Raw genomic sequence first — 22,223 nt, 5'->3', positions numbered from 1 at the left:
TCCAAATTGATTTGGTCGGTTCCAAACGATGGCGTACTTTATGCACACTTTGAACATTAAAAGTGTAGTTCTGCGCAGCATATTAAGAGATTGACCATAATTAAGAACGTATATTATACAGGAAATATTCCACAAGGTTGTCACCGATGTTCTGAATTTGCCGAGCAGCTTCTCTTTACAAGCCTATGTTACCGTGACTTTCCTAATTAAGACTAAATTTTATGACAGACGATTTTGTTACGGCTTCTTTATTGCTGATAAGTGACGGAATTTAATTCCCGGAAATTACACGAAAATCGACCCGAGGGTTAGTTTTCTTCAAAGAAGCCAATCTACGTTGATCGCATCCGAGGTAACGCCTAGTGCATTCATACAAAACCGCAATTTATGACTTTTCACGCATGAATAAACACACTTATGGAAGCCTAATACAATGTACGTTGCTCTAGTTCCCGACCATTTTTCTGTTACGCCTGGCGAACGAAGTCAGGTAAAAAAACTAACAATTTAGCGATAAAATACAGTAACTTATTCTCCATCCATCTCTGTTTTTCACAAATGTATTTAATGAAGAGGGGAATCCAAGATATCTTATACGACTTCTATTTATTGCAATGGGTACTGTAGAGGTATACCTCATGGAATTGTCGATCACATGCGTAGGTGTATTCGCTCCTATTATGTTGACATGACAACACGCCCATGTCTATCGATCGGCAAACAAATTTCACTTCTTGCATGGAATGGCATGATGATTTCCCACCGGAACAAAGTCTACAAGGCATCATGAGAACTCAGGGTATATCAAATAAATCAAATTAAGCTATCATAATGAGCGTTTACTTGAAAACAGAACGCTAAACGTTAAAACATCGAAAGGGACACAGGGTGCAAGACGTACCTTGGATCAATCAGCAGCTCAGAGCAAGACTGTCAGTGATTGGTGCATGACTTTATGTTTCATCGTTATTATCAAACTTTGAATTTGATTTCGAATGCGTAAATACATACTTCGTGTTTACATTTTCCAATGAGCTGCTAGCAGCCCTACGTGTCGCTCCAAATGCCCGATTGCGTTTTACAGTAACGCCCACAGTGGTGGGTAGCATGTCTGGCACTACAATGATCCCTTTTTTATAAAAAGCTAATACTCACACACTGTACAGGTGTGTATGCACGTTCGGTTTCATCTCACTGCATCGTTCTAATTAGCTACGTGGGCATCCTTCCGGAAGAAACAAGGAGCCCTATTGGCTGATCCGGTAGCGTTGCCAGAGAACAAATACACATCAAAGTTTTGGGAGAAATCCAACGCGGACGCACATTCGACTTCTGATGGTCCTAGTGTAAGGCTCACTGCTCTGGTGTGCATCCACCGTCGATGCTGGTGACGATGTACAGGGTATTGATTATCACATTGACTCTGTTACACTGTCCGAAGGAAACGCAAGGAACGGGTAAGCTTTGGAGTTTCAGTTACTCAAAGTATTCTCCTTCTAGTATCTTACGTCATAATTTTCGTGACAACATGCATGACTTGTCCCCATCATGTATTACATTTAGCATCTTAAGAGTTGTCAAGGTGTTCAATAGATGTTTTCATTTGACTGTTAAAGTAATGGTGTCTTATCAACTGTAACTCTATAAACGGCCTGAAAGGTTCAATCTATAAGGTTACTATGGTTTTTTTAAGTCGAAACTTTATGCAGTGCGCATTCAAAATGAAGATTTCTTATTGAACAGCAAGACAACAAAAGCTAGAATAATGTCATTGGTTTTTGCAAATCCATGCCCAGCTGTTTGGATTTGTGATATATATAACCTAAGTACTTTGGTCAAATTTGTGAACATAACGTGATTAATGTATAAAAGAAAACGTTATCTTCATACTGAAGGTACAAAAACATTTTGTCTTATGAAATCAGCCAGCAAATTTACAAAGTTGGGTTATGGGTTGACTAATCGTTCGCTCAGGATAACTTTCGTCGCCATCGTGTTTTTACCGCGGCACAATGTGTCGTCAACACACCTCCACGCTTTCAGTCGTTGCAAACATTAGAAATGTGGCCGAACCCAAAAGAGCATATACAAAATTGCTAGATCTGATATCCAGAGTAATATTTTTGCCTGCGATATAAATGCTTTGAATAATTGATACAATAACTCTCATACACATCATTGTCACGGTATCATCTTAAAGCTCCATAAGCTCTATATTTTGACTATTTTTCCAGAACTTTTGTTTTGTGATTTCCCTACACTTTCTGCATTGAATTCCTAAACTGTAATTCAATGCCAAGTATTTAGCATATCAACACAACCTATATGAGTATAATCTACATTGTTATTGTTGAAAATTGTATTCAAGTCCGGACTAGAATTTATTTGTAAACAATAAACAATGATCACTACATATGTATACAAGCTGTGTTGGCAAAAATACTCGAAATATCAGCATGACAAATTAATTCGGGTCAGACACGGTAGTTGATATATAGAAGCAGAATACTGAAAAACTTGCCATAAGATACAGCTTATGTCCCTTTAAAGCCGCACTTTTCAATCCCAGGTTCTCGCATTAGTGGCGTTCTCCTCCCAGCCAAACATTTGGCCTGTACGAGTTTTGATTTCTATAACATTGATACACAAACTGATCTCTACCTTTTGTCACATTTTGCTAATCCTACAAACAGAGTTTATACAAGCGTTTGATTGACGGTCGGTTCAAATCGCCAACGGTCATTGATTCCCCACCACAAACGCTCGAATTTCTTTAAAAAAATGTCTTCCAGTCGCGTTAGACTTTGAATATAACCACATAGTTCGATCGGCAGCAACTTCGCGCTGACGGCTTGGCAGTCTTTCTGTGTTTTTGCGGCCGGGGAAAACTAAAAATTGGCATTTTCTGGAGCGTGTACCCGAGTGTTGCCTTGTTTGGTGTCCACTTAAACGATGAACGCCGCCATAGCTTCGCGTCCTTTTAAAGGAAGGCTCCGCCTTTAAACATTAACATCGCCACGATACTGAATAACTTTCATCATCGACTTTTGATCCAAAACAAATTCATTTTAGTGCACTGTTGCACTGTTAGAGTCATGAAAGATAATATAAAAGTTCTGCACACAATCGTCACTTGTTTGTTTCAATAAATCAAATGCTAATTTAAAAGGGCTAGAAACTATTATTTTCGTCAAAGAATAGGTCTTTATTCACCAAGATCGAATCCATCCTCTAAAGACAGGTCAGAATAATATATACACATACAAGCCAGTACTCGCAACATATATGCACATTTAAATGTGTCTATCAATAAAAAGCAATAGCTATAGCATTTCTTATTCGTTTTTCCTTTTCCTCTCAGCTTGTATTTAATGTGAATAACATCTCTCTTTGGTGGTCCATCGAAATTAGTAGTTTCATAATGGTGTGCAATCGTATGTACATATATTAGCAGTTTAATTTTCTGGTCATGAGGTTTATATTATTTTGAATCTCTATTTGTAGGTTCGGACTTTACCGTCTTGTGTCCACCAGATATTGAGGTAGGCACTGATCCAGGCAGGGAAAATGCGACTGTTGTCTTCCCAGCACTAAATATAACTGGAGCCAGTAAAGATGTGACCGTGTCCAGCAACCATGAAAATGGAAGCCAGTTTGCCATCGGTGAAACAGTGGTGTCATTCGAAGTGACTGATTCTTTAGAACAGACAGAGTCATGCAGTTTTACAGTGACAGTCGTTGGCAAGTATCTCTTCAGCTCTTCATCGTTTTATTTTATTCTGAGTGACCAGAATGAGGACGTATTTTCACTCGACTTTCGCATTTGTTGTTGCCAGATCATGCATTTTTACCTCCCCAGAAATTCTTCACTTTTCAGTTTCATTCGATTTGAACATGCAATGTACCATCAGGGAGAGCGATTACTTTTAAAACGTTTTTACTTTAAGTTTGTCTCTTTTGACCAACTGTCCCAGGTCATTGTTACTCATCCCTTGTGTCTTGTATTTGGCACATTGCAATACCACTTCGTATGCATAGGCGCCCTGCGCTCAATTTCAAGGCCGCATCCCCACTTTCTTCAACTTGAAACACAAAAAGTGGACATGTACGAAGGAGCTCGAGGTGTAACTTCGCAAAGAGACTTTTACTGTAATGAGAGTTTCAAAAGGTCGTAAGATTGCGTAAAACTTCTCAAGTTTGGTATCGTTGTTTTGAACACTGGGAATTTCTGCACGTTGTTTATTTGTCCATGGTCCTTTTGACGTTTGTCATTTAAGAAAATACTTGCGTTGTTCTGGAGACTAGTGGTTTGTGTTGACTATTTACTCTTCAAAGTTTCTATCAACTAACAGTCATGACAACAATGAAACAATGGATACTAATAGTATTACTTTTCATCTTCTTTTGTGAGTGTACTATTATAATAAAGGAAGTTTCAGGTACATAGATTAATGGAATAGCACTAAGATTGAATAAGTAGCTTTTCATCCAAAGGCCTATGCAAAATCCTCTTTCGCCAGATGTATGAGTGACTGTTTTCTACTGATGAATGACACCTTAAAACCCCGTTCGGGTTTAATCTAAAAATCTAGCAACATATTCATGTAACGATTGCAGTTTAACAGGAAAACAAAAGACGGAAACACCTCATAATCTTCTTAACACCTTAACATATTGTGAGTTCGAACCCTGTTGAAACCATCACATTTTCTACCCTGGGTTGATAGCTCTGCTGGTGGACAGAATTGTCTCCGACGCTGTCTTTCGCCAAGTTTAAGCGTTGTATTCATTGCTTCGCTTCGATAAAGTTTGTGTGCGATGTATGATAATGAGCGTAAGAGCGTGAGTGCTTCACGAACTGTACAGCGTGTGGAGGGGTCGCAGTCAGACAAATTGTAACAACTTAGCTGGGTTATTAAACCAATCTTTTTGAGACTGGTTTTGTTTGTGGCTTCTCCGCTAGGTGACTGGATACCGTACGTTTTCATTTCGAACCCTGTTGAAACCATCGTATTCATCCCGATCCATGGCCTTTTCAAGCCAGGGTTTAATGGCTTAATACTTGTGTCAGAACCGCTATAACTTGGGTAATAAAAAGCAAGAAATTTGAACAAAACCTCGCTGCCATTTTGAGTGGTTCAAGTAATCATAGCCCCTGCACCGAAAAGAATGTTCATATTCATATCCGATATTTAACCTGGCAATAACTTTTTTATAACCTGTACTATATTGAATTATGTAATCTTGTCAATGCGTACCTTTCTTCAAGTGTCTGGTATTCTCTTGTTTAAAAAGTTTCATTGATGTTTAAAATCAATTTTTGACTTGTACTTGATTTTAACATTGTGTATTGTGTTGGACACTTGCACTAGATTCATTTGAATCGCTAATCACCTGTATTCCTAAACAAGATGAATGATTACACAAATTTTGGGAAAAATCGCTATGGTTTAAAGCCCAAATAGCAGCGAATTTTATGCATTATTATCATGATTTTATTTTTAAACCAAAGTTGGTTCGTGTAAATGTGCTAACCGAACGACGTGTATAGAAGTATTACTGCTAGCTGATTTGGACCATATACGTTTGAACAGGCTGAATAATAAACGGGTGCCGCAGTCATAAAATGCCGCCCCGCGGAAAAGTATAAAAACACAGTATTTCCTGTACATACATATAGTGATCATACTAGAATTATGACAGAGTTATACTTTTTCAGTCTTTAATGGTGCGTATCATAGAGAGTAGAGAATGGTCTTATTCAAGTTGAATATTTTCAGATCGGTTTATTACACATTTACAACTATTGGGGCTTTAAGATGGAACGCGCATCGGTAACACACAGTCGGACACTAAAATGTCTACTTTTTATCGAATTACCACCCGTTGGGCTCATTTAAAGGGCTTTGAGAAAGAAAACTTTTGCCGTCTTAGTTTTTCGAAAATCCAATTTAATTTCCCCCAAAGAGTTAACACAGGAATTGCGGCCATTTTGAATGAAAATATCAATTATTGCAAATTATTGGGTAATTTGATTTGCTATTTGAAACTTTGCACGGTGATCCCGATTTTTATACTTGATTTTGAAAGAGAATGATTGAAAGAGTCATGGAGGAAAATTTGAGTACAAGTTCCAATCTTTCGCTTTCGAGGTGCATACTACTTTCAGATTTTGTACTCGCTTTACTGCAACCTATAAACACTTTCTTCTGATGAAAGAATATTCCATTTCTGGAGATTTATGTTAGGCGACAATGCTTCTCAAACGAGATACTTGTTCCTCATTCTGTTCAAATCAAAGTAAAAAACACGTTTACTGACATAATCCAGTACCCTCTGCAAACAAAGAAATTAAACGAGTGAGCCATATGCAAGCTCTTGAAGTTCGTAAGTTGTCCGAATGTGTGATTTCGTTCGTGGACTTTGCACTAGTAGGAGTGATGCAAGTTTTATGTTCAATTTTTTCATTGCAAAAGTAAATTTCTATTCAATTATTTGAAATGACGAATATTGTGCATACGCTTGTCTGATTGATTTGGGAATATTGCTAGTAGTTTTGCATGGTTGAAGTTGCATGACGATTCATTTATCAAATGAACACACGTACATTCTACATCGTCAGTAAAAATCTCTTGCCTAACGTTTCAATTTCCATGGCGACAGACACTTTAATCTCAAAGATATTTAACATTTCAAAAGAGAATTATAATCCGGGAAAAATTAGTGAAATTGAAAGTTTGACAAATTATGTTGGCTAATAATCACTACGTTAACACTACAGAATTAAGCTCGCCTCTTGGGCGGCCGTAGTTCAATAAAAAATTGTGAACGTCTCTAGACCAACCTTATAAAATGTAAGGTTTGACGGGTAGGCTCAGGTGTGACACAAATTTTCGGTGACAAAAATTTTCAAAAAGGCCCACATTAAGTGAGTGGACGGTTTAATTCGGCCCTGGGCCACCCAAACTTCACGCCCAAACTGTTGAGCTGGAGAAAGGACGACTGCATGTAGAAATTCAGAAGTGGAAGATTCAAATACAGTGTGAACTACCAATATTTTTGTCATGTTATCACAATCTTTCGCCCGACCAAAAGGCTGCCCTGGACCAAACAGTGAAACCTAGCAATTGTTAGGATGAACTTTCACAAAAATGTCCATTATTCCTTTGAAGTAATACAAATTTAAAGGCGTTATCTTATCAATATGAATTTGTTTCTAGACTGAGTAACATTAATGAGAATTTTACTCAGTTTAAGTTATGCTGAAATTAGCATACTTACTATTTAACTTTGACGTCAAGAAAATATATCAAACCCCACAGAATCGTCTTTCCATGGCGAAAAGGAAGTGTAAAAGTGTTATCATATCATGTTTTGTCTTTCAATTCATTGGTAAAGACATTAATTATACACCTGCGTCTGTGGTATATGTAGTTTCGTCGCACAGTAAATTGCAGTTTCAGAGTACAATGGCTTTAGTTGATATTGTATGCTTTTGACCTTTGACATCATTACACCTGTAAGTCAATATGGGTAAAACAAGAGGAAATTTTACATTTTATACAGCAATATGACATTAAACTGGTCCTATAATCATTTCCATTCAAGGTAATACATTACCAGGTCTATGGGACATTTGTGATTTACAAATTTAAGTAGGACCATCCTGAACCACTGATAGTTAGTGGTGGTACCAGGTGTCCGGAATGGGTAAGCGTACCCTGCTAGCATGCTACCCCCGTCAGGATTGGTCCCAAAATTGTCTAAATATTGTATGAAAAGATACAGGATATGAATCACTGTAATAAGTCAAAGCCGGGAATGCTGTCGTTAATCAGATTTAAACAATCTGTACTTTACGGAGTAAATTATAGACAGTCCAAAACATACGAATTTGAATGAAATTATTCCACTGACCTACAATTTTATCACGTGCAATGCACTGTTCAATTTTTATTTTTATATCGATCATCTTGATTCAATCCAGCGCTCTTGTTCGTCGCCGATATTTTTGATAGGCTAGGTCAATTACAAATATAATTTATTTTATCTAGTCTGTAGGGTAGTAAGTGTTCCAGCGCTTTTATATTTAAAAGTAGCTCCTTTCGGCCTGCAAATGATTATGTGCGGGGTATGAGAGAGTTGCTTGATTAACGTTAGGTCATAATGTATAGGATTAAGGCGACATACTTTTCCTGGCGTCATCTATCAATGAAATTAGCTTGCCTAATAGGTTTGCCATATCCATAACGACAAAAAATAGATTAGGTGCGATATATAAGAAGATATTTCATTCGGGAAAAAAATGAGAGAAATTTAAAAATTGAGAGTGAGAAAATTAATAGTACGTAACTGTAAGAATGTAGGGATTATCTATTACCTCGTTTTGGGGGAGGTGTGTGCGTTGCCAGACACGTGGTTTAGTGCATCTGTAGTTCTCTTTTTGGAGGATGTGGTGACCTTCATGAAGGTCGGTTGGTTTTATTTTTTTAAGAGGAGAGAATATTATTTTTTCCTGCCTTTGAAAGCTAGCTTACCGTGCTTTTTTGCAGAGTTCATGAATTTTGTTGAAAAGCTCCTTTCCTTCCGTTTTCACCTGGTTTTCCTGTTTGGTCAAAACTTTCGCTATACCCCATTGACAAATAAAAGAGTAATGACGTAACAGCTAAAGCTATCTACTCAACAACCATAAAATCATCCTAATCAAACAATGTTTGATAAGAAACTGGAAAATTGGGCAATCAAAACACTGCACCCGATTTTCCAGAAAAAAACTATCACAGCATGTAGAAGGAATAAAAACATAAAATACATTTTCGTGCGAGCAAAAATCAAACATGAGAACAGTTTACACGAACGGTCTGAGCAAACTACGCAACAATCACACCTCAACTTAACAATTCTAGAAACTCTCTTTGATGAACAATGGCTACCACCAAACGCAGCAAACTAAATTGTGGGGATACAAAACCATTCGAGCGACTGATGAAGGGACCTCACTTTGGTCCTGAAACACCATTTAGACGAATCATGCAAACATAAAACCGTTTGTCCGGGGACCCAGATCACATGATGTGGGTTAAAGCACATTCAATTCACTGGTGTCTTACCATGCTTACTGTTGTCACGAAACCACATTGATTTACTGTCATACCATATCAGTGAGAAAAGTAAAGACAATGTGTTGCCTTCATTTCCTGTTCCATACTGTATCTGCTTTCCAAGGGAAGGGAAAGAAATCGGCATGGTACTCATGGAATGTTTTTGAGGATATCTCTGACAACCTTCGAACACTCACTCAACAACTGGCATCAGTCATTGATGAGGGTCTTGCAGTTTTAGAAAATTTTCTTGAATATATTTATGACAGATTGAGCACAGCTTTAAATGTGAATGATGCAAGATTTGATCCATTTGCAAGCTAATTCCTCCAATTCAGTTGACACTCATACAACATGCCAAACGCGATGCATATCAGGCAGGTCATACATGGGGACACGAAATTTATAATTCGCCCAGTAGACTTATACACCAAGAGGATGGGGATGGGAATAACAAGGTGACACTTGATGCGTCCATATCCTATTGCTGAAAGTTGTCAAGAGTTGACAAGATGTGGCTGTGTAATAGAGAATGTGCCGGTAGGTGTAGGTGTTATTGCAGTGGTCTGATTTGCACAGTACCCTACTTTGAAGTTGTTCTGCCGAAACTAATCACGTTAATGTTGACAAGATAAAGTTTTAGTATTTGGTCTGAAAAAGTACGCAACAGTCTTTTTGAAAGTTGGCTATGGTTTCATGAGTGTTAATTCAATCGTAAAATTTCAAATGTTTTGCGTTTTCGAGATTACAAATTACAAAATATACCTTTAAGACTTTAAAGAAAAGTGTCAGGCACATAAAAACATGCAATCTGACATAAGATTCACTTAAATCGGTATTGACATGAGCATTTATGCCCTAAATATAGTATAGATTTGCTTAGAAGCTGTATTGAAAAATAGCCACCATACGGTCATTTTATGCTTTTTATGCCATAAATATAGTATATGGATATGATCACATATCTCCTGTTTTAAGATCACTTCACTGGCTCCCAATCGAGCGTAGAATTGAATTCAAAGTCTTATTACTGGTTTTTAATGCACTTCATGGTCTTGTGCCTGTCTGTCTCATTGACCTTTTAACACCCAGGAGTAATACGCACCGTCTGCGTTCTTCAGATTCGGGCTTGCTTGAGGTTCCATTCACGAGGTCTTCTTACATATACAAACGGGCCGTCAGCCATGTCGCTCCGCGTTTATGGAACGATTTACCGGCTGATATTAGAGTGTCCAACCTGTTGATTGTTTTAGGAAACGTCTAAAAGCGCATCTTTTCCGCAAAGCTTTCAATAAATTGTCTTTTTATGATTTTTAAAATTTTCCCTGTGCCTGTTTTTAGTGTCAAGGGTTTGTTTATTTTTTTACATTTGTGAACCGTTTAGAGCATTTTATGGATTAACGGTATAGAAAAATAAAAATTATCATTATTGTTATATGGATTTCAGTGCTTGGAAGCCCGCTATCGCCGTGCAGCTGCAATCTTTGATGACAAAATCAATAGATATAACTTTAAAACATGCAAAAGACGAAAAACCTCATACTCTTCTTAACACCTTAATACGTTGTGAGTTCGAACCCTGTTGAAACCACCGTATTTTGTACCTTTGGTTGATAGCTCTGCTGGTGGACAGAATTGTCCCCGACGCTGTCTTTCGCCAATATTGAGCGATGTATTCATTGTGTTATGTGCAGAGAAAACAAACAAAAGGTTAACTCAGCAGTTTTCGAATAAAACGAAATTTATTACGAAAATAAAACTAATAGCTAAGTCAGGGATAGAGTACAAACTGTAAAAGTGCACAGACTACTTATCTCAGCTTGGACGGCAAAGCTCCAGTCTCAGAGTTCTAACAGTCAGTCCGATGAATGAACAGTCCTTTGGCTTGCAGGCTGGAAGCTGCACAAAGTCCACGGTATAAATCTAGCGATGGCAGTGAAGGTCTTGAAAGTCTTGAAATTAATACTGCTGGAGTTTAGTAACACACAAGAGACACGATCCCAAAAGTCTGACTGCGAGCCTGCTGTCCCAGTATTTATACTCGTGTGCTTGTATAAGCATATAAGAACAATCTAGAACTTTTATTGACATGCTAATTACTGTTCTAAAACTATCTCTCTTACACAACTAACAAAATTACCAGAACATTCCAAACACCACTAATTGAATTCAAGGCTGTGAGGTCATTAAGGGCAGTGACCTTGAGAATGTTCTAGACTAATTGAACTCTGGTCATGATGAGTGTGGCGATAATGACCTACATAACACACCCCCTCTTCAAAAAGGAAAATTTTTCAAAGAAAAATCTTTCTTTTACAAATTTAATCTTTAAAGTGTGAACAACAATAAACTCTAAATACGAGAAAGACAGTCTACAATTAAATTGTCTCTGCCTCTGATATGTCTAATGTCAAGATTAAACTCCTGTAACATTAAACTCCACTTAACAATCTTTGATTTTTGCCTTTTAATTTCTGCAGGAAAACAAGAGGGCTGTGATCAATATAAACCACTATTGCCTGATTTGAAGAAGTAACATACACTTCAAAATGCTGTGAAGCTAATATCAAAGATAAACACTTTTTTCAATTGTAGAGTAGTTTCTCTGGGATTTGTTAAATTTACGTGAAAAGTAGCACACAGGATGATCTATCCCATGACTATCCTCTTGCAATAAAACAGCACCAGCAGCCGTATCACTAGCATCCACAGCTAATTTGAATGGCATACTGAAATTTGGTGCAGACAAGACTGGAGCACTTTGAAGTGTGGCTTTAAGTGTATCAAATGCCTGTTGGCATTGCTCTGACCAAACAAACTTTACTTTCTTTTTAAGTAAGTTAGTTAAAGGCTCAGTAATTGTGGAGAAAATTGGACAGAATTTTCTGTAGTAACCAGCCATACCGAGAAAGCACTTCAGTTGTTTCTTGCAATTTGGTATGGGAAAATTTGAAATGGCACTGATTTTTGCATCAACAGGTTTTAATTCACCCTGTCCTACAGTATGTCCAAAGTAAGTCACACTTGCCTAACCAAACTCAGATTTGGTTAGGTTGACAGTCAACATTGCTTTGCTCAGTCTCTCGAAAAACTTCCGCATGAGCTTGATGTGTTCCTCCCAGGTGTCACTATACAGGACGACGTCGTCGACATAAGCTCCGCGCCCGTCTAGCTCGGATATGATGTCGTTAATCATCCATTGGAACGTTGCCGGAGAGTTCTTCATTCCGAATGGCATCAACTTGTACTGGAGCAATCCGTCAGGTGTAACAAAGGCGGATATTTCACGAGTACGATCCGTCAGAGGGACTTGCCAAAATCCCTTCAGTAGGTCAAATTTCGTCACATACTTAGGTTTTCCCACTCGGTCGATGCAATCATCAATCCTCGGGATTGGGAAAGTGTCTGGGAAAGTGTCTGTCTTTGTTAAAGTGTTCACTTTCCTGTAGTCCGTGCACATACGATAACTGTGATCTGGTTTAGGAACAAGTATGCACGGCGAACTCCAGTTACTTTTACTTGGTTCAATAAAGTCATTGTCCAGCAGGTATTTGACTTCTTCCTGGAGATATTTCGCTTTCGTTAGATTCGTTAGATCTAACCTAGGTTTATCAGTCACAAGTGGATTTGTAATGACCTTGTCCCCAGCAAGGTTGTTTCCAAGAAGAAGGTGAATCCCTTCAAAAGGCAAAAAAGGCCTAATACCTAAAGTCACAGGACCAGAAACAAAGTCTGAAGACAAATAGACATTATGGAGAGGAACAGGAATGTAGTCATTGCAATCTACCCCTTAATAAGAACTTTAGAACCTGAAAATGACTTTTCAGAAAACGGCAGGGTATCTGCCAACAAAAGAGACTGGGACGCCCCGGTATCTCTTAAAATTTTGACAGGGATAGCAGAAGAAAAATCACTAGAAAGTGATATAAAACCATCGTGAATAAATTGTTCGAAAATACCCATAATGCTATCTTGAGAAGAATTGACCTTGACCTCATAAATTGCGGGATAAGAGGGGTGTAACATCAGAAAATGTGTTACACACATTATTAGACTCTAATTGAGTTGATGAAGAAATATAGCCGGTGGGCTTAGATCCACTTTGACCACTTTGACCTTCACGTTTTCTTTTCAATTTGAAACAATCTGACACTAAATGGCCGTCTTTCTTACAATAATTACAAGAAAGTGTACCAAACTGTTTGTCAGAAGGAGATTGAGACTTGGGATCTGATGATGTAGGAGTGTTACTTAAACTCTGTAAACTGTTGTCATTTGATTTCCTACTCTCCTTTGAAAAATTCTTGGATGAAAAGGAGGAGTTAAATTTACCTGCATTGTTTCTGTATGAAAAGGACTGGGATGGTTTGTTGAGAAATGAAGATTTGTGGGTCAATGAATAATCATCGGCCAAACGTGCAGCAACCTCCAATGTATCTGCCTTTTGTTCATTGATAAATGTCTTGATGTCACTCCGAATGCACCTTTTAAATTCTTCAATCAAAACAAGTTGTCATAGTTTTTCATAATTCTGACTGACCTTTTCAGAAGAACACCAACGATCAAACAGTTGTTCTTTCGTTCGAGCAAGTTCAACATAAGTTTGATCCTTTGCCTTCTCACAATCCGTAAATTTCTGACGGTAAGCTTCAGGCACCAATTCATAGCCCTTGAGAATTATCTCTCTTACACAACTAACAAAATTTCCAGAACATTCCAAACACCACTAATTGAATTCAAGGTTGTGAGGTCATTAAGGGCAGTGACCTTGAGAATGTTCTAGACTAATGGAACTCTGGTCATGATGAGTGTGGCGATAATGACCTACATAACAATTGCTTTGCTTCGATAAATATTGTGTGCGATGTATGATAGTGAGCATACGAGCGTGGGTACTTCACGAAATCTACAGCGTGTGGAGGGGTCGCAGTCAGAAAAATTGTAATAACTTAGCTGGGTTATTGAACCAATGTTTTTGATTTGGGATTTGGCCGGGCAGTGTTGTCTCTGGCTACTCCACTAGTTGACTGGGTATCATACGTTGTGAGTCCTAACCCTGTTGAAACCACCGTATTAATCCCGGTCAATGGCCTTTTCAAGCAAGGGTTTAATGGCTTAATACTTGTGTCAGAACCGCTATAACTTGGGTAATAAAAAGCAAGACATTTGAACAAAACCTCGCTGCCATTTTTTGCTCACGTGTGTAAACACGTGGGCTATTGTCATAGCGATGTCTGTCTGTCTGTCCGTGTGTGTGTGTGTGTGTTAGTGTGTGTGTGTGTGTGTGTGTGTGTCTGTCTGTCTGTCTGTCTGTCTGTTTACACGATAACTCAAAAACGCCTGAACGGATTCAAGTCAGATTTAGTACACAGGTACCATATGCTACTTGCAAGAACTGATTAGATTTTGGTTGGTGTGGCTTGCATATTAATGAAGTTATGCAATATCGTTTTTTTCCGTACAATGGTTTCCCTATGGAGACAGTAATGACAGTGTAGACATATATCAAGAAATACTGCACAAAATTTCATGAAACTTTTCAGAGATGACAATCTCAGAACATTATGATGATACTGTGAGTGTCATGTCAATTGCCTTCTCATTTGCATATTTAATGAACCTTTGTTATTAGTGAGATAACTCTGAAATTCCTGCACCAAACTTGATGATACTTGCAACAAACATTGATCTGATATATATCTAATTATACTTAGAAGCATTGGACAGTGTCAAGTTAATAAATAGGTCATTTGCATATTTTATGAAGTTTTGTAATTAGTCATATAACTCCGATATAACTTCACCAAATGTGATGAAATCTGCTGCAGATACTGATCCGACTGATATCTAACTGTAGTGTAAAGCATTTAGTAGTGTAGAATTAATTAAGGGTTCATTTGCATATTTAATGAACTTTGTAATTAGGTATATAACTCTGAAAATACGGCACCCAAGTCTTTGATATTGGGTACAGATATTGTTTTGATAAATATCTAATTGTACTGAGAAGCATTTGGCAGTGCCAAGTTAACAAATAGGTCATTTGCATATTTTATGAAGTTTTGTAATTAGTGATGTAACTCCATAATAACTGCACCAAATGTGATGAAATCTTCTGCAGATACTGATCCCACAGATATCTAATTGTGGTGTAGAGCATTTACTTGTGTGAAGTTAATTAAGGGTTTATTTGCATATTTAATGAACTTTGTAATTGGTGTTAAGGGTTTATTTGCATATTTAATGAACTTTGTAATTAGTGATATTACTCCAAAATTACAGCGTTAAATTTGATGAAACTTGCTACAGACGTTGATCTGATAAATAGCCAATCGTACTGAGAAGTATTGAACAGTGTCAAGTTAATAATTAGCTCATTTGCATATTTCATGAAGTTTTATAAGTAGTCATATAACTCCGAAATAACTGCATCAAATGTGATGAAAACTGCTGCATATACTGATCTGACAGATATCTAACTGTGTTGTAAAGCATTTAGTAGTGTAAAGTTAATAAAGGGTTCATTTGCATATTTAATAAACTTTGTAATTAGGTATATAACTCTGAAATTACGGCACCAGATTTTGTGAAACGTGCTACAGATATTGATTTGATAAATATTTAATTGTGCTATAAATCATTGAACAGTGTTACGTTAATATAGGGATTATTTGCATATTTAATGAACTTTGTAATTACCGGTAGTGATTTACTCTAAAATTATGCATTAAATTAAATAAAACGTGCTACAAATGTTGATCTGATGGATATCTAATTGTCCCATGAAGCATTGAGCAGTGCCAAGTTAATTAACAGCTCATTTGCATATTCAATAAAGTTTTGTGATTAGTGATTAAAATCTGAGAGTACTGTGCGATGTTGAAAAAACCTGCTTCATTTCGTGATAACATATATCTTATTGTTCTGTGAAGCGTACTACTATTAATGAACCTGTTGTAAAACACGTGAGCATATTCAGTTCATATCTGGTTAGTTATTCTAGTAATCCTAGCCCCTGCACCGAAAAGAATGTTCATATTCATACACAGATATTTAACCTGGCAATAACTTTTTTTATAACCTGTACTATATTGATGTAATCTTATCAATGCGTACCTTTCTTGAAGTGTCTGGTACCCTTTTGTTTAATATAGTTTCATTGATGTTTAAAATCCATTTTTGACTTGTGCTTGATTTTAACAGTGTTTATTGTGTTGGATACATGCACTAGATTCACTTGTATCGCTCGTCACCTATATTCCTACACAAGATGAATGATAAGACAATTTTTGAGCAAAATCGCTATGGCTTTAAGCCCAAATAGCTGCGAATTTTATGCGTTATTATCATGATTTTATTTTTAAACCAAAGTTGGTTCGTGTGAATGTGCTAACCGAACGACGTGTATAGAAGTATCACTGCTCGCTGATTTGGACCATACACGTTTGAACAGGCTGAATAATAAACGGGTGCCGCAGTCATAAAATGCCGCCCCATGGAAAAGTATAAAAACACAGTATTTCCTGTACATACACATAGTGATCATACTAGAAACAAGTATGATGCTATTGACTTGAATGCACAACACACGATGGCCAACATTTTGTTGCTGTAATCTTTATTTTCCCTGTCATACGATCAGTTTTTGAAAATGGCGGGAAATCTAAAATGATGTTAAAACGTTTCAACTTGAGTGCCACTTTCGACACTTCTGACAGAGTTATACACTTTTTCAGTCTTTAATGGGTCTTATCATAGAGAGTAGAGAATGGTCTTATTCAAGTTTGATATTTTGAGATCGGTTTATTACACGTTTACAGCTATTGGGCCTTTAAGGTGGACCGCGCAACGGGAACAGACAGTCGGATACTCAAATTTCTACTATTATTTTCTGATCTACCACTTGATGGGCTCATTTAAAGGGCTTTGAGAAAGAAAACTTTTGCCGTCTTAGTTTTTCGAAAATCCAATATTAAATTTTCCCCCAAAGAGTTAACACAGGAATGGCGGCCATTTTGAATGTAAAATGTAAATTATTGCAAATTATTGGGTAATTTGTTTTGCCAGTTCCAAAATTTGCACGGTGATCCCGATTTTTATACTTGATTTTGAAAGAGAATGATGGAAAGAGTCATTGAGGAAAGTTTGAGTACAAGTTCCAATCTTTCGCTTTCGAGGTGCATACTACTTTCAGATTTTGTACTCGCCTTACTGCAACCTATGAACACTTTCTTCTGATGAAAGAATATTCCATTTCTGGAGATTAATGTTATGCGGCAATGCTTCTCATAAGAGATATTTGTTCCTTATTCTGTTCAAATCAAAGTAAAAAACACGTTTACTGACATTTTCTAGTACCCTCTCAAAACAGAAAGAAATTAAACGAGTGAGCCATATGCAAGCTCTTGAAGTTCGTAAACTGGCCGAATGTGTGAATTTATTCGTGGACCTTGCGCTAGTAGGAGTGATGCAAGTTTTATGTTCAATTTTTTCATTGCAAAAGTAAATTTCTATTCAATTATTCAAATGACGAATACTGTGCATACGCTTGTCTGATTGATTGGGGAATATTGTTAATAGTTTTGCATGGTTGAAGTTGCATGACGATTCATTTATCAAATTAACTCATGTATATTCTACATCGTCAGTAAAAATCTCTCGCCTAACTCTTCAATTTCCATGGCGACAGACACTGTAATCTCATAGATATTTAACATCTCAAAAGAGTATTATAATCCGGGAAAAAATAGTGAAATTGAAAGTTTGACAAATTATGCTGGCTAATAATCACTGCGTTAACACTACAGAATTAAGCTCGCCTCTTGGGCGGCTCTGGTTCAATAAAAAGGTGTGAACGTCTCTGGACCAACCTAATAAAATGTAAGGTTTGACGGGTAGGCTCAGGGGTGATACAAATTTTTGAAAACGCCCACATTAAGTGAGTGGACGGTTCGGCCCTAGGAAGCCCAAACTTGTCGCCCAAACTGTTGAGCTGGAGAAAGGACGATTACATGCAGAAATTCAGAAGTCAGAGATTCAAATACAGTGTGAACCGGCCAACATTTTTGTCATGTTATCACAATCCTTCGTCCAACGAAAAGGCAGCCCTGGACGAAACGGTGAACCTAGCAATTGTTAGGATGAGCTTTAAAAAATGGTCATTATTCCTTTGAAGTAATATAACTTTAATAGCGTTGTCATATCAAGATGCATTGTTTCCATGACTGAGTACCTTTGATGAGAATTTTACTCAGTTTAAGTCATGCTTAAATTAGCATACTTACTATCAATAACTATGACGTCAAGATAATGTATAAAACCCCATAGATTCGTGTTTCTATGGCGACAAGGAAGTGTAAAATTGTTATCATATCATGCTTTGTCTTTAAATTAATGGTCTAAGGACATTATTATACACCTGCGTCTGTGACATATGGAGTTTCGTCGGACAGTAAATTGCAGTATCAGAGGACGTGGAGTACAATGACTTTAGGTAATATTGTAAGCTATTTGACCTTTGACCTCATAACACCTGTAAGTCAACATGGGAAAAACAAGAGAAGAGTTACTAGTTTTTACAAAAAATATACATTTAAACGCTCAGTACTTTACGGAGTAAATAGTCAGTTAAAAACGTGCGAACTTGAGTGAAATTATTCCTCTAACCTACAATTTTATCACGTACAATGCGCTGCGCGGGTTAGTTCGATTTTTTTATATATCATCTTGATTCAATCCAGCCTTCTTGTTCGTCGCCCATAGTTTTGATAGGCTAGGTCAATCACAAATATCATTTATTTTCTTTAGTTTGTATGGTAGTAAATGTTCCAGGGCTTATACATTTAAAAGTAGCTCCTTTCAGCCTACAAATGATAGTGCGTGTACTGGGGTGTGAGAGAGTTGCTTGATTAACATTGGGTCATAAGGTACAGGATTAAAGCGACATACTTTTCCTGACGTCATCTATAAATGGAATTAGCTTTTTGCCTAATAGACTCGCCATATCCATAGCGACAACAAATAGATTAGGCGCGACATCTAAGAAGAAATGTCATTCGGAAAAAAATGGGAGAAATTTAAAAATGGAGCATAAGAAAAATAATAGTATTGCAATAATGTAGGGATCATCTATTACCTGGTTCTGGGGGAGGCGCGCCTTAGCGGCAGCTTATTACTAACTTCGATCGGGTTTTAATGTACGCGCCGTAGTTTTAGCGATAGAGTCAGTAGATATGCCAATTTCGTCACAAAAACAGCCTCAGTATTCAGTCCCTAGTTGCATGGTCATCTTTGATACCGATGAGCTGTTCAAGTTTTAACGCAAGTTCTTGGAAAATTTCGCTTTTGTTTTTCGCCTTTTTTTTACATTGCTTACAGCGCTATGACCACCCGCCACAAATTCAAAGCTGCACGCAACAGCCCACTCTTGGTCACGTGGTTTGACACTTTGTTCACAAACTATTTCCATTGTATATTGAAAATTCACCGTTAGACATTCTTTCGACCAAGTGAGCACGAACCTGTTCTTTTTTCTCGTCACGTGACTTGTTCTGGCGTATTACTGAAGAAAATGAGCGTTTTGTGCGGTATACCATGACCAGGAGATTAAAATTCATTTTTTTCTCAAACGCTATCAGAAACCAATTTAATAATTGGAATCTCAAGTGGCTACATTAAAAAAGGGATCATTAATATGATGCATTTGTCACGTATTAAGTTACATTAAGGAAATTACAATGAATAATTACCTAAATGGAGATGTAAAGCACTATGAAATTGGATGTAAACATTGTCGAAATGATCCACACTTCGAATCGCTAGTCATCAAAAATTATACTCAGCCAACTTTCACAGTTCTCGGAATTTTCGCGTAGGGAAAAGTGCAACGCTTGTAGAGAGTAACGTAGGTTACGCAGTATGGTCTGACAAGACTCTAGGATTGGTGATGTAAATACAGTCAGATGAGACACTTTCATTAACCAGCTGATAGGGGAGTCACCATTAGTTATGGCCAGGGAGGTTCGGAAAAATTGCCTTGAGCATTCAGAAGTTTTGAGCAACCCCTTTCCTAATTTGCGAATTTTCAAAAATCCATTTAGTCAACTTAAACTGTTTGCTTAACACGTCATTAGTTTTGGAGTGTTTCTGAACTACATTTGCATCTTGCAAGTAACTATAATTAAAAGTAAACCGTCTACGATGCAATGTTGCCGATATAAAAAATTGAAGGTCTGTTAAGAACAAGGATATTTTGGATAGATACAACAATATTTCATTGAAGTTCTTGTACATTTGTACAAGCTCAAGAAAGGTAATGTGAGAGTCATGTCGCACGGCATGGTCTACCTTCTAATTGAGTGCGTCGGTGTGGCAGTGCGAAGTCATGCGCGAAACCTCGTAACGAGGTGGCCGACCTGCTCTGTATAATGGCCCGGTGCGATGGAAAGAGGGATGGTTTTATAGCAAAGGGGAGTATTTAATTGATAAAGATCGTAATACCATAATAGACCACGGGCACTCTGTTGTTCCATAGAGGTAAAAAATAGAAGGATACAGGACACTCCTTTGATCCTTTGTTCAAGGGATAGTTGCCGCCGATTCGTTATCTCGTAATCCCGTAGCGGGATTAGCATGTTATTTTATACATAGCGTGCCTTCGGGTTGTCGTCCCACACGCATCCTTATTTTAATACGTGTGGGACGGCTGTGGTGTTGACTCAATCACTTAATCCGCTGTACGGACAGCGGATTGGCAAGTTGGCAATGTTTTCGGAGCAATTACAGTGGTGTATACACAAGTTGGAGAGGATATAAGGACTTGTCGGTAATAATAAAGCAGTCAGACGGTGTGGAGTTGAACTCTTTGTTTGAAATATCACAGTCAAAATTAATAAAATCAAATAAGGTAAACCGTTGCACAAAAAACCCTCCTCCCCACCCAAGGGGACCTTCATCTGTCCCCTGTGATGTGGCGCTTACCTACCGGACACATTGGATGTCTTAGCCCTGCGTACTGTGCGGTGTGTTCCCTGCGTTACACAGCCTCCCACTACAGTCCTGCTGACTCTCTTAGGAAATTACGGCGGACGCGGTCCCGTTCTGGACCTCGCACGAAGAACTACCTTGTCAAACTATTTTCGGCCGAAATCAACTCAAGTCAGCTCTTTGCCTACCCGAATAACTCAATCGCTCACAGACTGCAAAAAAAATTGCTCTTTTGACGTCCTAAACCGTTAGTTTACCAGTGATATACGGTCAAAGAAGGGTCCAGTGGCCGGCCATTAGCAAGATATGACCGGCCACTGGACACTTGACAAAATCGCACTGTGTTATTTGAAAGCGATTTTTAAAATGCAGCCGTTTACAGTAGCCACACTCTGCTTGTGACTACGTTCGATGTTGTGGCTACCAATTCTACGAACTGGTTCGGCCATAGGTTCGATATGAGTTCGATTCGATAAAATTTAAAATACACGATAGCATGGAAAGATTACGATTGTTACTTGCCCAAGAGGTAAACGATTGCTGTTCGAATTCCAGATGACGAAGCGCCCTCACTTGAGTGTCCAGACGATATCAGAGTTGCAAACGAGCCGGGTCTCCCAACAGCTGTCGTGGTGTATCCTCAACCAAACGCCACTGATAACTTGATGCAACCCGTCACTGCAACCAGTGAACACTCCTCTGGTGACACATTCAATATTGGAATCACTGTAATCAACTATACTGCGACTGATGACTCGGGTAATCTTGGCTGGTGTACTTTTGACATCGAAGTTTTTGGTAAGTGAGCTACTGACATACAAAGGACATTAAGCTTATTCCGTTGCCATTTTTCTGTATTAACTCGACTTTAAGGTTCAGAAATAGGGATAAATAAACCCTCTGTAGTATGAAATTAACTTTCCGTCGGTATGAAGTGATCAGTTTTGCTTTGAACAGTCGACCTTGTTCGCATAATTCCTTGTTGAATACAACTGCAACTTGTTTTGTAGCAACATTTGCTTTTCCCTCCGAATCTTCGAAAATGTTTAAATTAGGATAAAAATACAAGGATGACAGATCATTCAAGGATGGTAACTTGACTTTTGTGAATGAGAAATGCCTATATAGTAAGTTATT

General features: G+C 37.8%; 1 protein-coding gene across 1 annotated transcript in view; it reads left to right on the top strand.

Annotated features, from left to right (window-relative positions):
- The first annotated feature begins 738 nt into the window (after positions 1–738).
- The window catches only part of LOC139141633 (scavenger receptor cysteine-rich domain superfamily protein-like), a 42,534-nt gene continuing 21,049 nt past the window's right edge, over positions 739–22,223 (top strand). The window contains exons 1-3 of the mRNA XM_070711224.1: positions 739–799; positions 3,505–3,741; positions 21,642–21,884. Coding sequence (XP_070567325.1) covers positions 739–799; positions 3,505–3,741; positions 21,642–21,884 — 541 coding nt within the window. The remainder of the gene's footprint in view (positions 800–3,504; positions 3,742–21,641; positions 21,885–22,223) is intronic.

Source organism: Ptychodera flava, chromosome 10, assembly GCF_041260155.1.
Source record: "Ptychodera flava strain L36383 chromosome 10, AS_Pfla_20210202, whole genome shotgun sequence".
Lineage (NCBI taxonomy): Eukaryota > Metazoa > Hemichordata > Enteropneusta > Ptychoderidae > Ptychodera > Ptychodera flava.
The sequence above is the reverse complement of the archived record's forward strand: the minus strand, read 5'-3'. Positions and strand labels throughout refer to the sequence as shown.